At 38.4% G+C, this 24,381-nt stretch overlaps 3 protein-coding genes across 3 annotated transcripts; all 3 read left to right on the top strand.

Annotated features, from left to right (window-relative positions):
- The first annotated feature begins 889 nt into the window (after window positions 1-889).
- Window positions 890-8,695, top strand: klb (klotho beta). The gene is made up of 6 exons (XM_028009226.1): window positions 890-1,860; window positions 3,061-3,574; window positions 3,665-3,936; window positions 4,037-4,293; window positions 5,532-6,457; window positions 6,811-8,695. The coding sequence occupies exons 1-6, from the start codon at window positions 1,102-1,104 to the stop codon at window positions 7,233-7,235; spliced, it is 3,153 nt and encodes a 1,050-aa protein (XP_027865027.1). The 5' UTR covers window positions 890-1,101; the 3' UTR covers window positions 7,236-8,695.
- A 367-nt stretch (window positions 8,696-9,062) lies between these two features.
- On the top strand, window positions 9,063-16,037 carry ube2ka (ubiquitin-conjugating enzyme E2Ka (UBC1 homolog, yeast)). Its single transcript, XM_028009341.1, has 7 exons — window positions 9,063-9,439; window positions 9,969-10,062; window positions 12,104-12,162; window positions 12,271-12,353; window positions 13,147-13,246; window positions 14,582-14,710; window positions 14,813-16,037. The coding sequence occupies exons 1-7, from the start codon at window positions 9,377-9,379 to the stop codon at window positions 14,885-14,887; spliced, it is 603 nt and encodes a 200-aa protein (XP_027865142.1). The 5' UTR covers window positions 9,063-9,376; the 3' UTR covers window positions 14,888-16,037.
- A 100-nt stretch (window positions 16,038-16,137) lies between these two features.
- Window positions 16,138-24,025, top strand: LOC114139407 (neuronal acetylcholine receptor subunit alpha-9-II). Its single transcript, XM_028009340.1, has 6 exons — window positions 16,138-18,000; window positions 18,298-18,443; window positions 20,923-21,077; window positions 21,254-21,434; window positions 21,554-21,905; window positions 21,979-24,025. Exons 1-6 carry the CDS (start codon window positions 17,952-17,954, stop codon window positions 22,758-22,760), a joined length of 1,665 nt encoding a protein of 554 aa, XP_027865141.1. The 5' UTR covers window positions 16,138-17,951; the 3' UTR covers window positions 22,761-24,025.
- The last annotated feature ends 356 nt before the right edge of the window (window positions 24,026-24,381 follow it).

The raw sequence follows: 24,381 nt of genomic DNA, 5'->3' as shown, positions 1-24,381 counted from the left end.
TAAAAGCTCTGGTTCATTTCCAAGAAAAGTGTTGGAACATAAGTTTCACAAATGACAGATCAACTCACTTTCAGCAGTTTCCATCCTTTAGCGTCATGGTGACCCAATAATGCCAGTGGGGATAGTAAATAGACATTTGTCACTTTTTAATTAGCTTACGCCTCGATCCCTTGAAGCAGAGTGACTGTGTTGTTTACCTTACTACAATCTCTTCCTCTGAACAAGGTGAAATAATTTTTTGATGTGTTTCAACTGTGATGGAAAGGTTTTTTTTATTTTTAAGACACACATATCCCAGCAATTTCCTCTGCCACCCTGTGTGTTTTTTGCCTTGGGTGACTGACTGGCACATATACAGAAAGGAGAGCTAAATTTAATAAAGACACATAATGCGGTGTGTTTGTTGTCACCTGGTACCATTGGATCAGATCTGGGTGGGAACACTGCAAATGTCCTTACCACCTCTTACAATAAGAAAAACAATAAGAAAGGAACTCAACTTGGATCATCTCTTGTAAATCGGCTAAAAATTAACTTAATTTGTTTATTTGTCATGAACATTTGGCAACTATTAATTCAAACCTCATCACTAAGAAGGGTTTCCAGAGGAATATTTCTTCAGGATCAGAGTACAAGCTAATTATTGACACGAGGATGTTCTGTGTAGAAAAATACCCCAAAGAAAAACAAGTCATTGATAGTCACGAAGTGTAATGAGGTCTTACTCTTTGCTTTTACATTTGACGATGTAATCAAACTTTTCTATTACTTTGCTTAAGTAAGAATTAATCTGTTGTAAGACAATGATAGCAGCTTGCTTGGGTATGAGTCAACCTTTGTATGTGTGAATCTATGTTGCAGGGAGGGGCTGAGTGGGAGCAGAAGTACACAGAGGGAGAGACCGATAGGGCAGGCTAACCAGGTTGTCAGATGGACACAGCAGCACCTTGAGGCTTCCAATGTCCCTCTTTCTTTGTTTCTCTGGTTTTCTTTCACTTACAATGGATCTACGTTCAGCTAGAAAAGGATTTGTCATGGTAAAACTGACTGACACCTGCTGTCTTCAAAGTGGATTTTAAAGACAAAGTGGACTCCTTCAGTATGCTGAACCATCCTTCCTGTCACACACACCTTTTGGTTTCCCTTCTGTTGTTGACGTTTCCTTGGGACCGGGCGGTCTGTTCTCCTGGGGAAGGCAGGAGTATCTGGCAGCGACCCAAACCGAGCCCCATTAGCAAAGACCAGTCTTTTCTTCAGGACACCTTCCCCCCAGGGTTCATCTGGGGCTCAGGTACATCAGCCTTCCAAAATGAAGGAGCCTGGAACCAGCATGGGAAAGGCGTCTCCATTTGGGACCATTTCACCCACTCCTCTACCAGTGATTATTTTCCCAGAGAGACAGCAGATGTGGCAAGTGACAGCTACAACTGCTGGGAAGAAGATGTAGCGGCACTGGGATATCTTGGTGTAAGATCATACACTTTCTCCCTCTCCTGGCCCAGACTTTTCCCTGAAGGCAATGCCACTGGCGAGCCCAATGCAGCTGCTGTGGATCACTACAGTCGCCTCATAGAGAGGCTCCTGGAAAAGAAAATTGAGCCTATTGTGACTCTCTACCATTGGGACCTACCACAGGTGTTCCAGGATCAATATGGAGGCTGGAAAAATAACACGTTAGTGGAGCATTTTGAGCAGTATGCAACGTTTTGTTTCAGTACTTTTGGGAGTCGGGTGAAATACTGGCTCACAATGCACAACCCATACCTGGTGGCCGTGCAAGGATATGGGACAGGCGTGCACGCTCCTGGAGAAAAAGGGGGGGTCTCCAGCTCTCTCACTGTAGCCCATAACCTGATCAGGGTGAGTCGTGCAGGGTTACTCAACAACTTTCTTTGTACAGTTTATAAGATCACACAGTCTGTGAGCAAACTTTGAACTCCTACAGCTTTATCATTTTATGATAGTCAATGAATGTTTATATCTCCAGATAGGTCACAGGACAGAGTAACAAACACAGACCGGATCACTGGTCTTTTTCTGACTTTTACAAGTCTCTTAATCCAACATAACTACTGCATATAATTAAGGCAATAATCCACAAAACATCCCCACTCACTGGTGGTTTTATCTGCCTGATGATTGGTTGGCTATATTCATATTGACAGGTTTTGTGATAAGTAAACAGGACACTTAAAGAGACACTAGGGTCAAAGTCCACCACATCAGCACTTTTGTGGTGGAGGGAATCTGCGTGTGTGTGTCAGGAAGTCACGGAGATACGCCTCATTAATACTCACTTACGTTTATGCAGTCAAGCACAGCTGGTCTGCTCCCAGCTAACACCAAGCAGATAGATTAAGTAAATAGTGATTTTCCACTTCCTCATACCGATTAATATGCTGTCAAAATGTACCCTTTTGTTTTTGCCCTATTTAAAAAAAAAAATTATTTGATATATTAGCATGACATCTTACTATTCATATGCTAGCGGAATATGTATGAATATCAAATTACTTATTTTCTTTAAATAAAGGATTTTATGTAGAGTCTTGTGTACTGCAAAAGTATTTTTCTTGAATGTTATTTGGTCAGAGCAAAGGAGGCTAAATACAAATGCATGCAATATTTTTAAGATGAATAAAATATATTTTTTCCACTTTACAATTATGTTATAATTTGTCTAGTAATTTAGTCTAACTCAAAAACTCCTAATAAAACACACAGAAGTCTGTGGTTGTAATTAGACAAAATATGTTCAAAGTGTAATCATACGTTTGCAGGCCATTGTGTATTAATATTTAAAAAGGTATTTAAAATTTGTTTTGTTTTATTTCTATTTAATATTTTAATTTTAATAGAGAAGTAGAGAACAGAGAATAAAGCTCGTAATATTTTAATATTGTGGGATTTTTACAAAATACCATGAAATATATTCATGCTGTCACATGTAATAGGTATTCAGCTAAGATGAATTGTATTAGTTGAACTACTTGTGTACTGTTTTATTATTTTGCCAACAAATTAACAACATCCTTACAGAGTCTGTATTGTTGTTTTTAGGCACACGCCAAAGCATGGCAGACATACAACACTCACTTCCGCCCAACTCAGAGGGGTAAAGTATCCATTGTTTTAGGTTCCCACTGGGTTGAACCCCACAGAGGCCAGCCCACAGCAGCCAACGTTGCTCTCTGTCAGCAGTCGATGGAGGCCATTCTTGGATGGTTTGCTGATCCCATCTTTGGTGCTGGGGACTATCCAGTCTCTCTGAAAATAAAATATGCCGATCTCATGCCCAGGTTCACCCCTGAAGAGAAGCTCTGGGTGCAGAAAACAGCAGACTTTTTTGCTTTGTCGTTTGGGCCAAACAATTTCCGTCTTGGCCAGAACCTGTTACACAATGGGCAGAGCATCACCCCAGACCTGCGGCGCCTCCTGGGCTGGATAAAACTAGAGTATGGGAACCTGAGGGTACTGGTGGCAGAAGGGGGGTGGTTCTCTGACGCCAGTGTTGGAAGAGAAGACACAGTTGCCATCTATCTGATGAAAAGTTTTATCAACCAAGTCCTACAGGGTAAATAGAAAATCTCTTAGATCTAAACTCTTAAATAGCACATCTAGTTCTTAGAAAATAAATACTGAAGTCTTTTAATTTTTATTTTAGCCATCAAGTTTGATGGTGTGCAGGTATTTGGCTACTCAGCCTGGTCATTGTTGGATGGATTTGAGTGGAATTATGGCTATAGTGTGAGAAGAGGTCTTTTCTACGTTGACTTCAATCAACCAAACAGAACCAGGGTTCCCAAGACCACAGCTCAATACTTCAAGCAAATTGTCAATGACAATGGTTTTCCAGCTGATGAAAACTCATCAACAGATGTAAAAGGCCATTTTCCTTGTAAATTTCACTGGGGGATAGCAGACTCTACACTGCAGGTAAAATGCATCGTTTTACGAGTTACAATTAAAGAAAGCAAAACAAATTCTGGTAGATCATTCATTTATTTTTTCTTCTTAATTTTTTGCTGTTTTGCAGGTCCGGTTCCACCCTTTCTCCCCGCAGTTTTCTGACCCTCATGTGTACAGCTGGAACCTCACAGGAGACGGATCGCTGCAACCACTCCCAGGAGTGAAGCTTAACACCAGAACTGCCCAGTGCACAGATTATCTGGCTATTCGCAATCATCTCCGCTTGTTTGCATCCACTGGGGCATCTCATTACCGCTTTGCTCTTAACTGGTCTCTCATTTTACCCGAGGGAAGCAGCTCAAATGTAAACACCGAAGCCCTGAGGTAGAGCTCAACAAACACACAAACATCTGAGTGTGGAAAGGTTCATCTTACTTTAATTTAATGCATTTTAATGGAAACATTTTTATTGCTAACATTTTAAGTGTCTTACAGAATATTAATATTACATCAAGTTTTGACATTTTGTCACACTACAACCTGAAATGCCTGAGTATTTTTCTTCTTTCTGATAAATGGTTTTCAACATATTTTTTCAACAACTAAAATTAGAAAATGTCTTGCATGGCTTGCATTTGTATTAAATCCGGTTAATTATGATGCTCTAAAATACAATTCAATGTTACCAGTTGCACTGTTCAATCCAACAAACAAGAATGGAAAGAGTAAAGCCACATAAAGGCTAGGCATTGATCAGATAACCAGTCAAAAGGAAAACTATAACTCTGGAGAAGCTGCAGAGATCCACAACTAAGGTAAAAAAGGTTACATATAAATGGCCTTTATAGAAAAGTAATAGTAAGAAAGTATTTGTGGAATCAATGCCATGAGAATTTCCCTAAAGACGTTTAAACCTCAATCTTAAATTGGTTCACCCCCTTGTAGGACAACAACCTAAAGAGCTGCTATTTGATAGTTTAGATGGAAGCATATTAATGAGTTAGAACATCCCAAAGTCCAAACCTAAGTATATTTGGTAATGTTTGGTGATGCTTGAAAACTGATCTTCACAGATACATTCGATCTATTATTAGGTTGAGTTATTTTTTTTTAGAAGAATGGGCAAATATTCCAGTCTCTGGAGGTCCACAGCAGGTAGAGACATACCCTAAAAAACTTGCAGTTATACTTGCATCAACAGGTGCTTCATCAAAGTATTTTCTCAGGTGTCAATGATACAAATGAGCACCACAGTTTTTAGTTTTATTTTTGTAAAGGATATTTAATGCAATATTTTCTGGTCCCTTCACATTAATTCTGAACAACTTCTTAGTTTCCACTGGAGTAGAGCATGCTGACAACATATTGTTGCCACAACTACATACACAATATGGAAATGGTTTGTTTTGCCTCATGTTATTTACATTTATGTTAGTTTAGTGCATAAACTTGCAAGAAATACATTGAAATGTGTGGTTGCAATATGTCTTAATGGGAACCACTTTAAGGGATATGAGAATCTTTGTAAGGAACTGCATTTCCCAACAATTAATTGACCTTCCTTTTACCCCATTTGTCATCCAGAGTGCAAAAAATAACATCTTCCTCTATACTTCCACAAGGTACTACCGCTGTGTGCTGTCAGAGATCAAGAAACTAAACCTGGAAGCTATGGTCATCCTGTACCACCCAACACACAGAGCTCCGAACTTGGGTTTGCCAGGGCCACTGCATGCATCTGGCGGTTGGCTGAATTACACTACAGTGGGAGCTTTTCAAGAATATGTAGCACTTTGTTATCAGGAGCTGGGTACCTGGGTTCACTACTGGATCACCATTAATGAGCCAAACAGACTCATAGATGTTTATTCCAATGTCACAGAGAGGCATCAAGCCACTCATAATCTGCTAATGGCCCATGCCAAAGCCTGGAGGTTACATGAGAGGGAGTATTTTGGTAAACAGAGATCACTGGTGTCTCTTGCTCTGCATGCTGATTGGGCCAGCCCTGGTAACCCTTTTCTAGAGTCACATATAGTGGCAACAGAAAGATTTCTGCTGTTTGAACTTGGATTCTTCTTGGACCCATTGCTTGAAACAAGAGGTGAGAAGAAAAAGGGGCAACATCCCTATGAAATGAGGGAATCTCTGGGTGAAAGAGCAAGGGTATTTGGACTTCCCAAAACACCTCTTCCTCATTTTACCACAACTGAGAGACAGGAGCTGAACGGGGCATTGAGTTTTATTGCCTTGAATCATTTTACAACACGTTTAGTTTCTCCAAATCCTCACAAACAGGACATCCTCCAAAAGAAACCAGCACCCGAGCATGATTGTGTAACTTTCTCAGACCCCACCTGGCTGTCTTCCAACTTGGGGCAAGCTCTGGTACCCTGGGGTCTACGGAAGATGCTGAAATGGGTGAATCAGAGGTATGGCAGAACTCTGCCTATCATTGTCACAGCCAGTGGGATTGATGACCAAGCTTCAGTTGAGGATAACCTAAGGCAGTATTACCTCAGGAGTTATCTACAGGAAGCTCTCAAAGGTAAGCTATCTTGATTGTCTTGTGGAATTATTGGGTATAAGAAACACATGAACAGTCTTATGTTGTGGATATTGAAACAGAGATCTGTCCCCATAGGTAATACTGCTTTAATGACCGTATTGGTTTCTACCATAAAAGTCAGACTTAATGAGATGGCATGAAAATGATCAAACCATAAAGGAAGGGAGAGGCAATTGCTGAGGCTACAGCTCTGATTATTGTTTCATATTTTGCTGATAGTGAACCATACAGTTATTTGTTTCAAGTAGTTTGTTCCCATGTTTGATAATGAAGAAGCCCTTCAGAGTTAAAAAAAAAATCTAATTTTTACTTTCTCTTTCCTTTACTCTCAGCCTACCATCTTGATGGAGTCAACTTGCAGGGTTTCTATGTGTGGAAGCTCCAAGATCGGCATGCCCCTCTGTTTGGTCTTTTTACCTCAACCCAGCACCAATCCAAAGCCAAGGCCTCAGTCGCATTGTACAGAAAAATCATCGCTAACAGTGGTTCTTCTAACAATAGCACAACACAACTGTGTAGACTCACTGAGCAGCAGGAAAAATGTTTGACGTGTGAGTGGCTATTGAAGAACAAACCAATGCTGGTTTTTGGGGGCTGCCTTCTAATAACGTCTGCCATGCTAGCTGCACTCATCATCTTCATTGTTATCAGCAAGAGGAATAAAAAACACGACAGAGGGAGGAAGAAGAGGAGAGAGAACCGAAGAAGAGGAAATAAAGCAACAGCATATTGTTTATGTCCTGATGTTAGATATTAACTGTAGTAAGGACCTGAAAAATGCAGAGAAGAACCACAAAATCCACCTGAGTGTCCATCATTAGTGTCTACTTTTCTTGCAGTGACAAATGAGTCCACTTGCAATGTGTGTCACAAAACATGTCAAAACAATTGGTCTTAGATAGTCACGACAAAAAGAACGTTTTAACTGTTTTAACTTTTTCATATTTTGTCACTTTGCAGACATAGACTTCAATGTACTGTGTTTTTGTTCTACTTGATAGACAAGCATATAGTGGTGAAAAAGAAGGAGGACAATGTTTTTTTTTTTTTTCTAAACGCAAAAACCTAAAAGGTGTGGCCTGCATTTGTAGTCAACCAATCGAGCCAATGGTTTGTATCATTCAGGGTATCTTTACATGTCTGGAAACTGGATGAAGAGCAACTGTGAATATCCTGTTCTAAATCTTGCCACAGATTCTAACACGGATTTTGTGTCAGGGAGAGTCAGTGTAGCACATTAATATGTTTTTTTATCCAGACCATCTCATTGTAACTTTGAGTTGTGATCTTTCTGCAAATAGAACCCCTACCCTATGTCAAGATTTTTCATAGAATCGCCCCAAATTTAGTTTAATTCATCTTCCTACTAAGTCTAGTCAGCCAGCTTCACTATCACTAGTGAAGAAAAGTATCCTCACAACATTATGATGCCAGCAACGTGTTTCGCCATGAAGATATCAGTTTTTATTGGCATGTTGCTTCACATCCAGAGTACATTCAAGTTTGTGCTTGTGAAATGACCAAACATGAAGTCACTGAAAAAGGCTGTCTTTTAACCAGATTCTTAAAAAAATGTGTCTACTTCAAGTGTGTCATTATTTACGCCTTTACAGATTACTATAGTATATTGACCATTTCTAAACCTCCCTAAGACATTCAGTACTGAAAACAACATGAAATAACTTCATGAAAATTGTACAATTTATTACATTTTTTTTCGTGTGTTACTCTGACATCATTTTTTTTTTTATTTAATTGTGTGTAGTTCTAGTTTTTATACGAAGAAGTCTGGTCGTCCTTAGTCAAGCGTTCGTCACGCTGTGTAATTCTCCTGGGATGGAACAACAGTGCCATCTGGTGTTATTACGCGATTCTGAGATGAAACAATCAGTCTGGAAGTTTGCTTTGAGAAAAAATAAGAAACACGAAATGCAAGGCCATAGCAGATCTTTGAGGGATTTAATGCAACTGCACCGGTGTCAGTCAAGAGTTAAGGCTTTTTATGGACAAAGAAGTTGCCAGAAGGAAACTATGCATGAAAGACATGACCCTGTTGTGTTTGCTGAGTTTTTGTTAGTTTTAAATTTCGGCTATGAAGTGCTGCTAAACTGTACAGTGGAAAAATATGTGATGAAAGAAAATTTGATTTACATAAAATAGCTTACGTTTCCCAACAAGATGGTGTACATTCTTTTAAAGTCTGTGGGACTAAAAGTAGAAAAAAAAACATTTAGCCTTTCATATAGATTATTGCAATCTATATTATTATTTTACCTACCTGTTATTTTTACCTAATTTATTTTAACTATTAATAAATAAACAATAATTTAAAAAATTCCACAATTTGGCTTTTTCAAAAAAAATAACATGCAAACTGTTAAACACGTTATTTCCTCTTTTTTTTTTTTATCTCATTTTATTATTTGTTATATAACGGTTTTTTTAAATTTAGGTTCGGGGTAAAATTTAAAACGTAAATAATAATAATAATAATAATAATAATAATAATAATAATAATAATAATAATGATGGGTTTTCGTTGTAAACTGATCGACCAATGGGAGGAAGCGTTGATCACATGACCCCGTCTCCTCTAGACTGCATGCAGTTTTTGGTATTAAAATGTTTTCTGTTCTACCAACCATTGTGTTGTTGCTGCATATTTGAGATGACAGACTCACGTTAAGCTACTTCACCCCCCCAGATTAAGTTTCCCACCAACTTCGGGGACCGACGAGACGGGAGGCGAGCAACGTTTCAGCTGTTATTTTTGAGTCCGTGTAATTTAAAAAAAAAAAAAAGTCAGGAGCTGTTGTCGGTAAAAGCAGCTAGCGCTAGCTGACTGGTCGGACTGGCGACGAGGCCCCAACCAAACCGGACGGGATCACTGGGGGAACCATGGCCAATATTGCTGTTCAGAGGATAAAACGGGAGTTCAAGGAGGTTCTGAAGAGCGAAGAGGTTTGTTGTCGTGTTTACCTCTCTGAGTCGGACCTGAATTTATTTCACTTTCTGTGGCTGAATGAGTGACGCTTGCTCACTAAAGTGGCTAGCTGCAAGCTAGCTGTATCGGCTGTGATAAGAAGTGGCGACAAACGTCAGCTCACCATAATGTGCCACTGTGGTCGTAAGTGTAGAGAGAAAAGATTGCTTTAAAATGGCCCAACATATTTTAGCTTACAAAGTTTCTTGAGGATATTATTAAGTAGGGAACCTTCTGTGGTCGCTAAGCTAGCCGGTAAAATCCAAGCAAATGTTGTTTGAGAGTTGTAGTAATTACAGCATACATCACCCACGTGTTATCTAAACCCCGATATACAACATTTGAAATAAATTTGAAATCACTCTTACACATAGAGCTGTGAATATGCAACAAGTTGTGGGCAACCTTTCATAATCCTGATGTTGCATGAGTTGGCAATTAACGAGGGATTGTTTATGGTAGCATGGATTTGTTAACTGCTGGTGTTTACTCTGTTTGCTCCTCCAGACAAGCAAAAACCAAATAAAGGTAGACCTGGTGGATGAGAACTTCACAGAACTCAAAGGAGAAATAGCAGGGCCTCCTGACACGCCATATGAAGGTGAGGTAATTTTTAAGAGACACTGCCAACCTTTGGGGATGATGATAATAATAAATAAAAAAATCACATTGCACAACTTTCTTGATAGTAAGGCTACATCAAATGGATATTTTGTAAAGCTACTTTTTTTTTAGCGAAAGCTGAAATCTATGGATTGTTTTTAGCTACTGCCATAAATCATTTTTCAAGGTTTTTAATGGTTAGAATAAAGGACAACTAGAAACTGAAGCTTGTTATGCTAATGGTTGTGGGTCACTACCATGTTTGATGGCATTAAACTGTTCAAGCTAGTGTGGTAGCAGCAATGTATAAGATGCTAGCTAAAAAGCTACTTTTAGATGAATTGCTGTCAATAGCATGCTATCTAACATTGACTAAATTTATTAGGTTTTCATAAAATGTAGTCAAAACAATTTTAGCCAAAATTTCAGCCTTCATACTATCACTCTTTTAGCATGTTGACTAAGTAAATCAATTAATGCAAGTAGCAATATATTGGCTTAAAGTATATGAAAAACAAATCTTTACTTTTCTAAAATGCTAACATTAGCAAGAGGGCTATCACTAATACATTGACAATGTGCTCCATCTAGCATGGAAGCTATAGATTGTAAACTAAAATGCTATTGTTATCTCAACAGATAATTGTCAGGTTGGTCAACATTGATTCACTCTATTCTGTTTAGAAACATTTGCCTTTAGGACGGCAAATACCTTAAAAACTAATGAGAGAAAAGTTCTAAAAGTAAGCAGGTTTGACGGAGGGTTTGGAGAAGGGTTGGTGTGAGGGTTGGAAGTAGGGACTTAAGGAGCATTGGGATTAGGGTTGCAAAGAGGGTCGGTAGGAGGGTTAGAAGGAGAGTTTTAACTATGGTTCAAAGAGCGGCTGGAATTAGGGTTGGAATTAGCTTGGGCAGGAGGGTTGGTAGGTTGGAATTAGGGTTTCAAATGAGGATTGGAAGGATGGTTGGAATGAGGGTTGGTATTAAGGGTGGAAGGGTACGTTGGCGTAGGCTTTGTGTGAATTTATACCTGCCAGGGTGATGCATCTGTCAATCACCGTTCTTCTTTACATTCTAATTTGACGTGCTTGAAGACATGCCAAAATAAATTATGCAGCAAAAAGATTTTTTTTATTTTTGGACACTTTATTAAGTGCAAAGACCTATATTTAATCCCTATCATGATTATCATCATGATGTCAAGCAACTGGTTGGATAACATTTTTGAAAGGCTACAGCATTTCAAGGGCCACACATTAAAATGCTTGCCAAAAATATATTAGGCCAATAAAATGGACTTTCATTGTTGCTGTGCAACATTTCCTTTAATTGCAATCAAAATCCATTTTGGCATATTAGATAATTATATTGCAGTGTCATGTTAATGTGTGCGTTAAGAAAATGTGCATGTGCAGCTCTACTATGAACTAAAACGGCAGAATTTATTGAATAGCAAGCCTCTTTGCAAGATCTGCGTGTCAAATTGAATTGCAGAAGTAATTGCTGTACATGTCAATTATAATTTTGAGCAGTTGACAAGACTTTAATGACCCTAATGCTGTTGTTTTTATGTTCATATATACCCATGGATATGTTGTACAATTATCTTCTCTGAATTAACCTACAAATTTACACATTGCTTTTATATATAGTATATTATCTTTTAAAAATAACCCAGTATTGTTTTTGTGTTTGGAGAATATATTCTTACTGTAGAGTATTTTAGAGTTTTTATGCTTTTTACCTTTGGATGACTGCACATGTCTCCACTTAACATAGTTTGCTACTGTGACACCTGAATTTTCCCACTGTGGATCAATAAATGATAACTATTCTTTGATGATGGAAAATAAAAGACCGGTGAATAAAATGTTAATTTACTGGAACCACTATCGCTATTGCAACATTCCTTACCTTTTTTATAGTTTTGTAGCACTACTCTTTACTAAATCAATTTAAAAAAATGTCATCTCTGTTTTAAATTTCCTAGATATTCTAACCTCTTTCCTTTATTGTGCTACTGGTTCTATTTTTGACAGGAGGTAGATATCAACTAGAAATTAAAATTCCAGAGACGTATCCATTCAATCCACCCAAGGTAAGGTTTCATTTGTTTTGTTGTGACTAATGATCTTCCTGGTGCAAAAAGAAATTCCCGTCACTTTGCTCATCTGTGCACGTCTCCTTGCTTTTTTCAATACCTCAGGTGCGGTTTATCACAAAGATCTGGCATCCCAATATCAGCTCAGTCACAGGTGCAATATGTCTGGACATCCTTAAAGATCAGTGGTGAGTAAATCATTGCCAAGATTTTAAGTTTTTTTAAATATTTTTGCAACTATGTAAGATGCATGTAAGATAAGTAAAGAATTAAGGCTAAATAAGATAATTGTGGCTATTTCACATCCTGAACCCATTAGTTCTAAGATGCATCCTAAATGTAAAAATATGAGTGAAGGAAACACTTTGACTAATTTTTCATTTAAAGAATCAGCAGCTGTTCATAATCTTTGAAAGAGAACACGATTGGATGCACCATGTAACTTACAGCAATCAATACTTGTGGCTCGCCTTTTCAGTAAACATATCCTGTGGAGAATTATGTGTTCTTGCCCAGGTTCCCATCATACATTGCAGCTCACTTTCTAACACTGGTGGAGTAAATCAAAACCTTAAGGGAACAGATGGACTAGAGCCGTGCCAACAAAATGCTTCCCATAGTGAACAGAGCGAACCGATCCCCACCATGCAGAATAACAGGACGGGGACCTGACGTGTTTATTTCCTCTGTATATTAATGCATTTGCACTGCTGATTTGCTTATGCTCCTCAGATGATCTATATAATTAAGTGTTGCTATTGGTAATGCCTCGATTATTGGCAGTTTTCAATATTTTATTACTCAACCTATAAAGCTGATTCAAATGTATCATAGTTTCTGCTTCATCTTGTGTAGATTTGAATGCACCACTGGAGCTTGAATGGATGGTTAATCATACTGAGTGCACTTATGTATAAGCACTTGTTTTGTTTGTCGTTTCGGAGCTCGTTTAGTTTGTTGCTCATTGTGATGATGTTTCAGGGCAGCAGCCATGACACTGAGGACGGTCCTCTTGTCATTACAAGCCTTACTGGCAGCAGCAGAACCAGATGATCCACAGGATGCTGTGGTAGCCAATCAGGTGTGTGTATTTGTTTTTCAGTTTTATGTATGAATCCGTAGTTGCCTAAAATTCACTGTTTGGTCATATTAAAACATAAACTTACCCCTTGTTTGTATTTGTACTGAAAACTTTTTGAGATCAAAGTTTTTTCATTCATTATTTCTGTGGCTTCTTTCTGCACAAACTATTAAAACTTACCATTCAACCTTCAACTTTTTGTTTGACCTCATTACTTGCAGAATGACTTGGAAATTTTTATGCTAGAATGTAAAAAAAAAAAAAGAGTTTGAGCTGCTACATCTCGTTTATCAGTTCATGTATGCAGCACATTATTCAAGAAAGGTGTACAAAACTATAATCCGAGGATTCCTTTACTATAGTCTGGGTTTTAAATTTATTAGCTGAACTTTCATTTTTAAAGGTTTTATTGAATTCTTTCTGACAAAGGTAAAGATATGAACTTTTCACCGGACTCTTTGGATGTGTTCAAGTGTCAACTTTAATGATGCTCTTATTGCCTTTTAACTGGTTTCTGGCTAAATATGTCTGGCACGCCATTGGATACAAATAGATAGACAAAAAATTTATTACAAGTAAACAACAGACGTTAAATGCATCTTTCAGGTATTTTTGGCTTTTTGAGCGACACAAACCGTTTTGTTTTTGCAACATTTCTCACATTATTCATGTGCTTTCTTTTACAACATGACACTGTATTAATTAACGTGCAAATAAACGTTGAGGACTCACAGCACCAATAACCATTCTAAGTTTGCAAAAAATAAAAATAATTCTTTAATTCACTTTTGAGATGTAGACATGTAGTTGTTTTTGTCGGTAAAGGACATAAATTAATCTATGATTCAGCAGTTGAGCAATTTAGACTTTAAAAGAGCAGATCTGGCTTTGTGCCTGCATTATTTTGAACTGGAGACTTTATCCTTTGTATATTTGAAAACTATTAGCTGCTATAAATGCTATTTGACTGATGAAATGGGTCATTTATGTAAAGAATGTCCAATGTTCCAATACACTTTGGAACTAGAGCAAGATGCATTTACTTTAATAATGTAGAAGTACTCAAGTGTTTATAAAATCTTTACTAAAAAGGACATTACGATTGTATTACGTAGAACATTTGCTTTCATTATTTTTGTATGACGTAAATAACATGACGTGTATCTGTTTGTAAACTTTCTGAATTTGGTGGCATAAAATGAAAAAGCTGATGATGAGTTTTCCCAACTTGATATGATCCAAACAGACAAAACAAGATGCCTTTTAGTTGTTAACAAGCTGTCTGCTGAGCCCCCTTCCATAAACTCATTTTTTGTTTGTTTGTTCACCCCTCAGTACAAGCAGAATCCAGAGATGTTTAAACAGACAGCAAAACTCTGGTCTCACGTCTACGCTGGAGCTCCCGTCTCCAGTCCGGAGTACACACGCAAAATAGACAAACTCTGTGCCATGGGCTTTGAAAAAGTGAGCATGCTTTAGTAAACGTCAAGTTTCTCTCTTCACCAGTGTGTGTCACAGTGCTGCATGATGCTGCAGATTAAAACCAATCTTTGTTTTTGTCTCCAGAATGCAGTAATAGTGGCGTTGTCGTCAAAATCCTGGGACGTGGAGACGGCAACAGAGCTCCTCCTCAGTAACTGAATTTTGACACCCTTCATGTTCCTTCTGATCCACATGTCTGTCTTCAACCGTACACACCCTCTTTCCTCCAAACTCCTGCTGTCTGAAGGCGAATCCTGCTCGAGCCTATCCTCTGTTTTTACACCGGACACGTTCCCCTTCTTCTCCTCTCTATCTTCACCATGTGACATCTCCTCTGTCCCGTCTGCTGTATCATACTCCAATCATCTGCTCTGTCAGCTCTTACCTCTGGTTTCTTTAAGGCCACCCAACATTCCACTTAGTGATACAATCAGCAATCGACATCCACTTTGAAACAAAATAGAAACCAAACCCTACCCACATCGGTCACTCTGTCCCAGTTTTCTGGCTCTGTCCAAAAAGCGGCTGTCAGCAGCTTATCCTTGCCTATGCAGTGCATTTATTTTTCATTCATGCTAACCTTTTCGTTGTAGAGGGTCAAGCCATTTAAAGCAGCTTTATTTTAGTTTTTGCTCCTGATTCTTATTCAATAAACTTTTGGCATGTTTTCTAAAAAAAAAAAAAACAGAAGAAGAAATCTCGGTTTTAAAAATTCTTGCTCCCAACTCATTCGGTTTAGTGTCTTTCCACTATTAAAACGAAATCAATTTTTTGACATCAACAGTGTGCAGAAAACTGAGAACATCTGGCTAATGATATATTGCAGTGTCAGTATATTTAATTTGAAGAAAAGATGAGCATCAGAGTAAACCCCAATCACATTTTTGTTCTGTCACAGAGGAGTTCAGCACTGACTATAGTACACCGTGTAGGTGGGCTTATTCTGCGTTCTTGAAAACAACTCATTAAGCGTCTTGCAGGTGTTTTCACAGTAGCCATCCTCATGCCAAGTTCCCCCCCCCCATCCCCCCCCCCCATCAGTCAACATCTGGCAGCTCCTGTTGGAGATCTCTCTCCTATACTTTTGCCACATAGCTTGAAATAACTTTTCTTCATCTGGCCTTCTCCTTTTCTTTTTAAAACACTTTTATTTAGGAACATGGATGCATTTGATTTCTTGTTTTTAATCTGAGAGAAAAGCAAACAAAATTGATGTTCAACACAACTTGTGACAAGTCTAGAATTAATTGCATCAACAAATAAATGTCAATGACTCATCTGTAAATAAAAAGATTAAAGTCTGTGTAAATTAATCTGTGCTCTGCTATTTCTTTTCTGATAAAAATGCCATTTGTTGTCTGGTTATACATTGCTGTGCAAAAATATTTAAACCTCAAACATTGCGTATATTTAGCCTCCTGAGTCATTACTGTATAGAATGACTATTTGCTGCAACTACAGAAAAAAAAGTCTTTTGGGATATTTCTCGATTGTTTTGCAAACTTTGCAAAATGGCTCAAACTCAGGCACATCTGTACAATTTTCAAGTCTTGCCGCAAAATTTTTGGATTCAGATTTGGAATTTTGACTGCATTAGATCCTATTCATTCTAGAAGGTGAACCTCCATATCTTGAAAGTCATTGATTTGTTTAATGTGAAGATATTTAAAGTATATGAGAACCTATTCTTGGCTCTAATATATGCATTTCCTTAAAGGTTAACCATAACTGTTGATAAACAGAGGATTTATTTATGCTCAAGGCAACCTTGCTTTATACATTTAATTGCTTCTGCATGCATTTGAATAAAAAAACAAGCCTGATGCACTGCATTAACTCAGGGATTTAACCTGCAGGGGTTTATTTTGCAGCAAAAATGGTGCAAACCACTCGGTTTAAAAAAAACATCCAGTGGCCAAGCATATCATAAATTGTGTGGAGTCATAAAATTGCTTTTGCATTCTGCTCATGTACTGTATCCTTTTAAAGAACTTCAAGAAGAACGTTTGTGAGCTGTATTCAGTTTTCAGGTTTTTGCCTTTATTTTATTGGAAACAAAGTAGGTACAACAGATGACTTGTTTAATACCAACTTGTGCCTCTGAATCCATCCACAAATCCTGCAAGTTAAATGAAAAATTTTCACCTTGCTTGCACCAAATACCACACTACAAAGTGATGAGATGTTTGGATTTAATTTTACTGCTCTGCAAAATTCATCCACCCCCAGGCGGTTTCTTCTGTTGCATACTAGATGTAAGCATCTCATGAGTTCACAAAATGTAGCTTTAAGGCTCAATATTGCTAAAATTTGAAGTTACTGCATTGCAACTTTTACTTTTGAATTCATCCTGTCCATGAAAAATCTATCTAGAATTTTATATACACTGATCATTGCTACATTTAATTCATTGTTAATGATCTTTGTTTGTTTTTTTTAGGCGAGAATGATTTTCTTTGTTTTTTATTTTTAAATTTATTGTGGATTCTTTCCAGTGACTACAGGATCCAAATGATGCCTACAGGCTCAAGTATATATACATTCATACTGCGCAGATGGAATTATAAAGAAGAAACGCTACTTCTAAAGATTTTAGCGTCTGCTCAAATCAACATCAATGCTGGCAAAACTTGAAGATTGGGTGTTCCCAGCAGGGCAGTGATCCCTGACATACGTCAGTTTCAGCCATATATGACATTTATGATGGCCTCAGAAAGAAGTGCTGCTGCAAATGATTCTTAAAACAATCCGATAAATTTGAGGTCTAAATTGGAATAGCCTTATGATGAATCCCCTGGAAAACAATTATACCAAATGACATCACTTTGAAAGTAACGTATTTCACATTTCTCGCCCTATTTTCTTGCAGGGTCTTATAATGTTGCATGCGCGAAGCGGTGGCCCAGCTGGATGTACACCATAGTTGAAAGGAGAAAAAATTCTGTATGTGTAGTGAGGCGATGATTCGTGGGCATCCTGTTTCCCTCGCTCTGCTGCTGCTATGTGATAGCCAGAGTTTGTTTCCGTGTCCCCGTCAGCCAGACATGCTGCCTCCCCCGCCAAGCAGTGAGAGCTGCAGGGACGGCCAGATGAAACGGTGCCTTGCTATCTACAACTGAGTTCAACTGGGGTTGAACGGGCATCATGTAAGCCTTTTAGGGGAAGGAAGCTGTTGGATTTCTTCTTTAAGTTACCTTAACTTTGATCTGGGAGATATCTAAAGATGTTCAAGATGATCCAGGTAATCTGTTTGACTGTGCTGCTCCCTGAAGGTGAGTTGGGAACATTGTGTTTTTCTCCCTCACATTTGGCTTTTCTCATTTTATTTTTATTTTTTGAATAGCTTTTATAATCAAGTAGGTATAGTTTAATAGGTGCATATTGCCTTTATACCATTTGTTTCAATAATATGTTGTTGAAAATACAATTTGAATATAGAATTTGGCAACAATAAAGAATACATTTTCCAGCATTATGAAATGATAACAACCCATGATCTACAGCTTGGAAAAAAGTCAATTGTAATCATCTCATCTAAACCAGAACCTCGTCTTATTTTGTCTCTTCAGTGGTTTACTGCGCTCAAGGCCACTATGCCCAGAAGCTCCTGAACGACCTGATGGAGAATTACTCCAGTGCCCTTCGGCCTGTGGAGGACACAGACAGAGCGCTCAACGTAACCTTACAGATCACCCTCTCTCAGATCAAAGACATGGTGGGTACTGGGTTACAAGCCTGTCTCATAATGTGCTGTACACTAAAATACCACATATTCAGAGTTGGGTAATAACTAATTGCATTAACTCACATTTACCTGAGTTACTTTTTGGAAAAAACAACAATGCAATATGTGTAAAGGGGTATTTTTATTGTGCTGCAGTGGGACAGCCAAGTCAAGGATTGAGGCTCCTGTTCATGAATTGCAGGCTTTATCCCTGTGCTGCACGTTTTGCTTTTACTTGAAATTTTATTTTGAAGTACACATTTCTGGACACTTTACCCTCTGTGAGTAACTTAATTGAATGAAGAACAAGCTTGTTCAATCCCAAAATTCAGGTCACATGTCCAGTTTTTTTTTTTTTGAAAGTTTCATAAGTTTTATATGGAAAGTTTCATAAGTCTTGCTTTATTCCAAATAAAGCAAAATGCATTTTGAATTTTTTTAACCAAATAAATAATAATAATTAACTGATTTTGTAATTTAGTTATTTTGAATTTTTTGCCCGTAAAATACCAACATTTCCATATAACTTTATGTTTTGGTTCATCTGATTATTATGTAGTTTTTAAATGTTAAATAATTGATGTTTTATCAGTTATTCAGCCTTTTTACCCAATCCTTTTTAGTCTTACTTGATTAATTTCTTGGATGGCTACTTTTTCTTTTACTTGAATAAAAATATTTTGAAATTGTGCTACCCTTACGTGAGTACAATTTTTGCTGCTCTAGCCGCCTTTACACATATTAAAATGTTCAACATATTAAACATTTTTACTCTGAAGCAAGTAAAGTGTTTAAAAATCCCAAATGATCTATCTTCAAACGTAGTTTTGCATTCAAAATGTGATTGTGTTAAGTGATGATTCTGGGCAGAATGTTTTTCAGTTGCATGACAAAATAACAATGCCAGGATATTACTCACATTGCTGTAAAACATAATAGTTCTGATTAAGTTAATTTGTTAAAACCAGAGAAAACACAACGAGCTGAGATGAATTACATGAAAATAAAACGGATTATTTGTGCTGAGTGGTCCAGAGTGAGATTTTTCCCTGAATTATTGTCACTGCATTGATGCAGCAGAGCTTTAACCACTGATGGTAATAAATGAGAGGTAGACCTGTAACTGTTAAAACCTCCCTGCATGGTCTACTTGTACACAACTGGTTCAGATTCCCGTTCAGGTTCAGTGATGTGTCAGACCTCAGTGAATCACCAGCTGAAATGTGGATGCATTTAGAGAGACTGCACACCATCTTAATGTAATCTATCTACCAAGCTGTGTGTTGCTGTTGGCTTGTTATATCAGAGTACACATGAAAGAGAGCTGTGCAAAACTCTGAGTGAGGGTGTTTTGTTACTCGATGCGGCTCTCTGTTCTTTGCTTATGGGCCCTTTTTCACCTGATATTGATAGATGACTCTGGACTTCTATTGTCTTGAACATTTCAGTGTCTCTTGCCAAGCTGTGTTGATGAGCATCAAGGAAAGATATTAAGGGCTCATGTCTTTTTGCAGGATGTTTAGGGCACTTCTATTCTTGATTATGATGTTCTTTGAATCAAAATAGATTATAGAAAGCATATCAGAATCTACAGCAGGCTGCTGCAGGGAATGTAATCCAAGTCCTGCCCTGACAGCCCCCAGACTATAAAGTATTAATGCCCTTGAATTTGTGGAAGTGGAAGCAAAAATTTGCTTAGCTTTCATTGCTTCTTATAAGTATAAAATCTGCAACATATGGATTGAATTTGTATACAATATTTCTAACTCTGATACTCCATTGCTGAGTCAACACTTTGCAAATAAAATCCCCTCTATTGCAATTTATAGCTAGAACTGTTTTAAGTTTTTTTCTCTATCAGCTTTGCACATCAAGAGTCAGACTGGATGAAGAGAATATGAGCATAGATTTTTAAGTCTCTCCCTACATTCTCAGCTGGATTTAGGTGTGGACTTTGACTGGGCCATTCCAACACATGAATCTGCTTATCTAAGCCACTCTGGCTGTTCAGGGTCGCTGTCCTGCTGGAAGGTGAAACTTCACCCCAGTCTCAAGTCTTTTAGAGACATGGTCTGTCAGTTTAGGGGGACGAGCTTGTCTCAGCTGGTTTGCAATTATAAGATGCACTTTACACTTTTGAATAATGGATTGAACTTTTTTTTTTTGAGTTGCTCAAAGTGTGTGGTATTGTTTTATAGGCTAAGGTTGCTTTATACTTCTCCACAGCTTTATTTCTGATCTGTCTGTTGTGTTCATTGGTCTTAATGACACAGTTTTTTTCACTTATGTTCTCTAACATCCACTTCCATGTGAAGTGGACGGAATGGAAGATTCTGTCCACTGAGATTAGATATAACTTATTACACAGATATTATATCTAACTTTAAATATTTTGCTCTCCTCATGTGCTTTTTCACTGGGAGTGTTTTTAAATAGCGTTTCTCATCTTTGTGCCTTTGTGTGTGTGAAGGATGAGAGGAACCAGGTGCTGATTGCCTACCTGTGGATTAGGCAGACGTGGCACGATGCCTACCTGAGATGGAACACAGAAGACTACGATGGTCTGGACGTCATCCACATACCCAGCAGTCTGGTCTGGCGGCCCGACCTCGTCCTCTATAACAAGTACGCCAGTACGTCGTCCAACGCAAAGACATGTTCACACCAGATATCCATCTGAGAAAAATTGTGAAAATGTTCTTGGTGGCCTGTTTGGATGAAATATCATCAAAATTACGCATCGAATGGATCATCCATTTTTAGTTATTTTGTTGGGAGTCAACTTTTCTTTCTACCTTCAGAGCTGATGATGATTTCTCAGGACCAATGGACACAAACGTCAGGCTGCGTTACAACGGAGAGATAACTTGGGATGCTCCTGCCATCACTAAGAGCTCCTGTGTTGTGGACGTCTCTTATTTTCCATTTGACAGCCAGGAATGTAACCTCACCTTCGGTTCTTGGACGTACAATGGCAACCAGGTAAAGAAATATGGGGATTTTGTGTGGGATTTATTTTCTGTAGTGACATATTTATAGATATTTTTTTTTCAAATTTCAGTGCACCACTTCTGCTTTGTCATCCATCTCTCCACTTCCAGGTGGATATCATTATGGGCATGGATAGCGGTGACCTCTCTGATTTTGTGGAAAATGTGGAGTGGGAATGCCACGGGATGCCGGCCACGAAGAACGTGATAATGTACGGCTGCTGTTCCGATCCGTACCCAGACATCACCTACACTGTGCTCCTGCAGCGCCGCTCCTCCTTCTACATCTTTAACCTCCTCCTGCCATGCTTCCTGATCTCCTTCTTGGCTCCTCTGGGATTCTACTTGCCTGCAGACTCTGGGGAGAAAGTTTCCCTCGGGGTGACGGTTCTCTTGGCTCTCACCGTGTTCCAGCTCATGGTGGCTGAGAGCATGCCTCCATCAGAAAGTGTGCCTCTCATAGGTGAGAGTGTATTTTTATTATTGTGGACACTGAATAAAGTATCATTCTGTTCATGTTTGTACTTGTTCCACAGGGAAGTACTACATTGCCACCATGACCATGGTCACAGCCTCCACAGCGCTCACCATTTTCATCATGAACATTCACTTCTGTGGCGTAGAGGCCAAACCAGTCCCACACTGGGCCAAAGTGCTTATCATTGACTACATGTCCAAGATCTTCTTTGTATATGAAGTGGGCGAGAACTGTGCTTCTGGCTCTTCTTCTTCATCTTCTCACTACTTCCAGGACGACTTTTGCCATCCACAGGTTAACTCTCACATTCATGCGAATGGAAAACCCCGGGGTCCCGGCAGCCAAGAGGACCAGCAGCGCCACAGATACCCCCGGCCCCAACCCTCCAAGCAGCACCAGCAGCACAGCGTGAAAGTACAGCACCACATTACGAGAGAAGAGAGCGGCCATCTCTCCAGATCCGCACCTGGAAGGTATGAAGGCTCCAACGGTAAAATCGCAATGAGCGACTGCTGCATGGAAGACCAGAAGCCTCCAGCTCATCTGGAGGACCAAAAGTGTCCATGCTGTCCTGAAGACAAAAAGCCTCCACCTCAGGGTCCCACCGTGACCTTTGGCCCCTGTGTGTTTTGCAGCTTTGGCAGCGGGTTTCCTAACGTGGACACCAAGCTGGTCCGCAACGTGGAGTACATTGCTAATTGTTTCCGAGAGCAGAGGGCCACATGTGCCAAGGGGGCAGAGTGGAAGAAGATTGCTAAGGTGATGGACAGGTTCTTCATGTGGATTTTCTTCGTCATGGTCTTCCTTATGAGCATTCTTGTAATTGGCAAGGCGAAATGACCAACCAGTGTGGCTGGAAATCTGACCCAATGAATGCTCTGTGGTCTGATGCAAATGGATGATAAGACCATATCATGGTAAACATTTGCTGTTATAAATGTGTGGGAGTTGATTTATAGGGGTGGAATATTGATGAAAAAGAAAGAAAATGGCAGAGAAAATTCGTTCTCTGTCTTTAACAAGCAAGGTGTGCTATACATCAACAAGAAAAATGTTGAATTAACAACATAATGGCATTTTAGACTTACCTAAGGTTTCTAAAATTTCCATTTTGCAATTCAAGATTCAAATTGTCATATATCTCTGATCATTACATTGTTTTATGTGATTTGATCTGTTTTTTTTCTCACAGTGTTTAGGTTTGAGATCTTTTGTTATCTTTCTATCTTGAAATGAGGCTTTTGGTTAATTTCTGCCCAGGTAACTTCTTGTAACAGCTCTGGTTTAAGAGTGGCTTACACAGGAGATCTGACCTAGTTGTAACTCAGGTTTTATTCCTGGCTCTTGAGTCTCTGGCCACCACCATGACTTGTTAACCGTCCAGAGGTTTTTATTCAGGATGGTTTCACGAGCCTGTCAATGCTATTATTATCGCTGATGCGTTCGGCTTTTCTGCTATATTTTTCCTTCCACTCAACTTTCCACGGTACAAACTCTGAACATCTGTTTTCGTAAGGAATAAAACCTTTGGCTCTCTACTGGACAACTGTCAAGTTTTCAGGGTTTTCTATGACTGTGATGCCTATAACATGATATTTCTGCATCAAAAAAATCACATTAAAATTTGTAACATTGAAATTTTTTGGGTGACAAAATTTTGAATTTTTGTTCAGCTGTAAAAAATAATCAAAATTAAGAGAAATCAAAGGTTGAAATAAAAAGGAAACTCTTCAGGGGATCCCAAATAAAATTTTCAGTTCACTTTGCTGTTGCAACTATATAATTATATCCATCTCTGAATACTGTGATCTGAAACTCTTTGTTGCAAATAAACTTTCAACATCTTATTAATTTGAGGTAAGGTTTTTCAGCTTGTTATGTTAGGATCACTGCTCAATTTTCTCATTACCTCGAGACATCAAAGCCCTGTTTTCTGAGATTATGGGGTGATTTCTTTTTTTAATTTTAATGCAGAAAGCGTGATGGTGATGCTGGCAGGTGGATGAAAACATAAATTTCTGTCATAGATTACCTCTGAGTGTCACAATAGTGACGCTGAGGGAAGAAGCCACACATTTTGAGACATTAATCAGCTTTTAATCTAATAAGCAATTTTTAAATGTTCTCAGTTTCAATATATCTGTGTTGGTACAAATGTATTTTTAAACTGTCTTTCATTGTCAATGCATATCCAGATTTGGAAAAAAAATAACTTTTTAGGACCTCTGTTTAGTGCATACTAAATTCTTTGCTATTTTTTTTGCTTCTCCAGCTTCACAATATAGCCTGTTTATGAAAACAATATATTGATATATTCCTTTAGTCTTATTGATAATTTATTTTCCCAAGCAATAGAGTCCACACATGCAGCAGGCTTTTTGCCATGCAGTGTCTGTCGACACAATCATAGTTTTGATTTGAATGTTCGTCATCATCTGATCACTGACTGAACACATGTGGG

Source organism: Xiphophorus couchianus, chromosome 23 (assembly GCF_001444195.1).
Source record: "Xiphophorus couchianus chromosome 23, X_couchianus-1.0, whole genome shotgun sequence".
NCBI lineage: Eukaryota > Metazoa > Chordata > Actinopteri > Cyprinodontiformes > Poeciliidae > Xiphophorus > Xiphophorus couchianus.
Note: the sequence above shows the minus strand (reverse complement) of the source record. Positions and strands in the feature narration are given on the sequence as shown.

Bases quoted from the DNA above. Each gene is read 5' to 3' on its own strand.
- LOC114139407 (XM_028009340.1), top strand. From the start codon at position 17,952: ATGTTCAAGATGATCCAGGTAATCTGTTTGACTGTGCTGCTCCCTGAA. The intron at 18,001-18,297 runs GTGAGTTGGGAA...TTGTCTCTTCAG, and splicing joins GACTGTGCTGCTCCCTGAAG to TGGTTTACTGCGCTCAAGGC. The intron at 21,435-21,553 runs GTAAAGAAATAT...CTCCACTTCCAG, and splicing joins GGACGTACAATGGCAACCAG to GTGGATATCATTATGGGCAT.
- ube2ka (XM_028009341.1), top strand. From the start codon at position 9,377: ATGGCCAATATTGCTGTTCAGAGGATAAAACGGGAGTTCAAGGAGGTT. The intron at 10,063-12,103 runs GTGAGGTAATTT...TATTTTTGACAG, and splicing joins TCCTGACACGCCATATGAAG to GAGGTAGATATCAACTAGAA. The intron at 14,711-14,812 runs GTGAGCATGCTT...TTTTGTCTCCAG, and splicing joins GTGCCATGGGCTTTGAAAAA to AATGCAGTAATAGTGGCGTT.
- klb (XM_028009226.1), top strand. From the start codon at position 1,102: ATGCTGAACCATCCTTCCTGTCACACACACCTTTTGGTTTCCCTTCTG. The intron at 3,937-4,036 runs GTAAAATGCATC...GCTGTTTTGCAG, and splicing joins TAGCAGACTCTACACTGCAG to GTCCGGTTCCACCCTTTCTC. The intron at 4,294-5,531 runs GTAGAGCTCAAC...TACTTCCACAAG, and splicing joins GTAAACACCGAAGCCCTGAG to GTACTACCGCTGTGTGCTGT.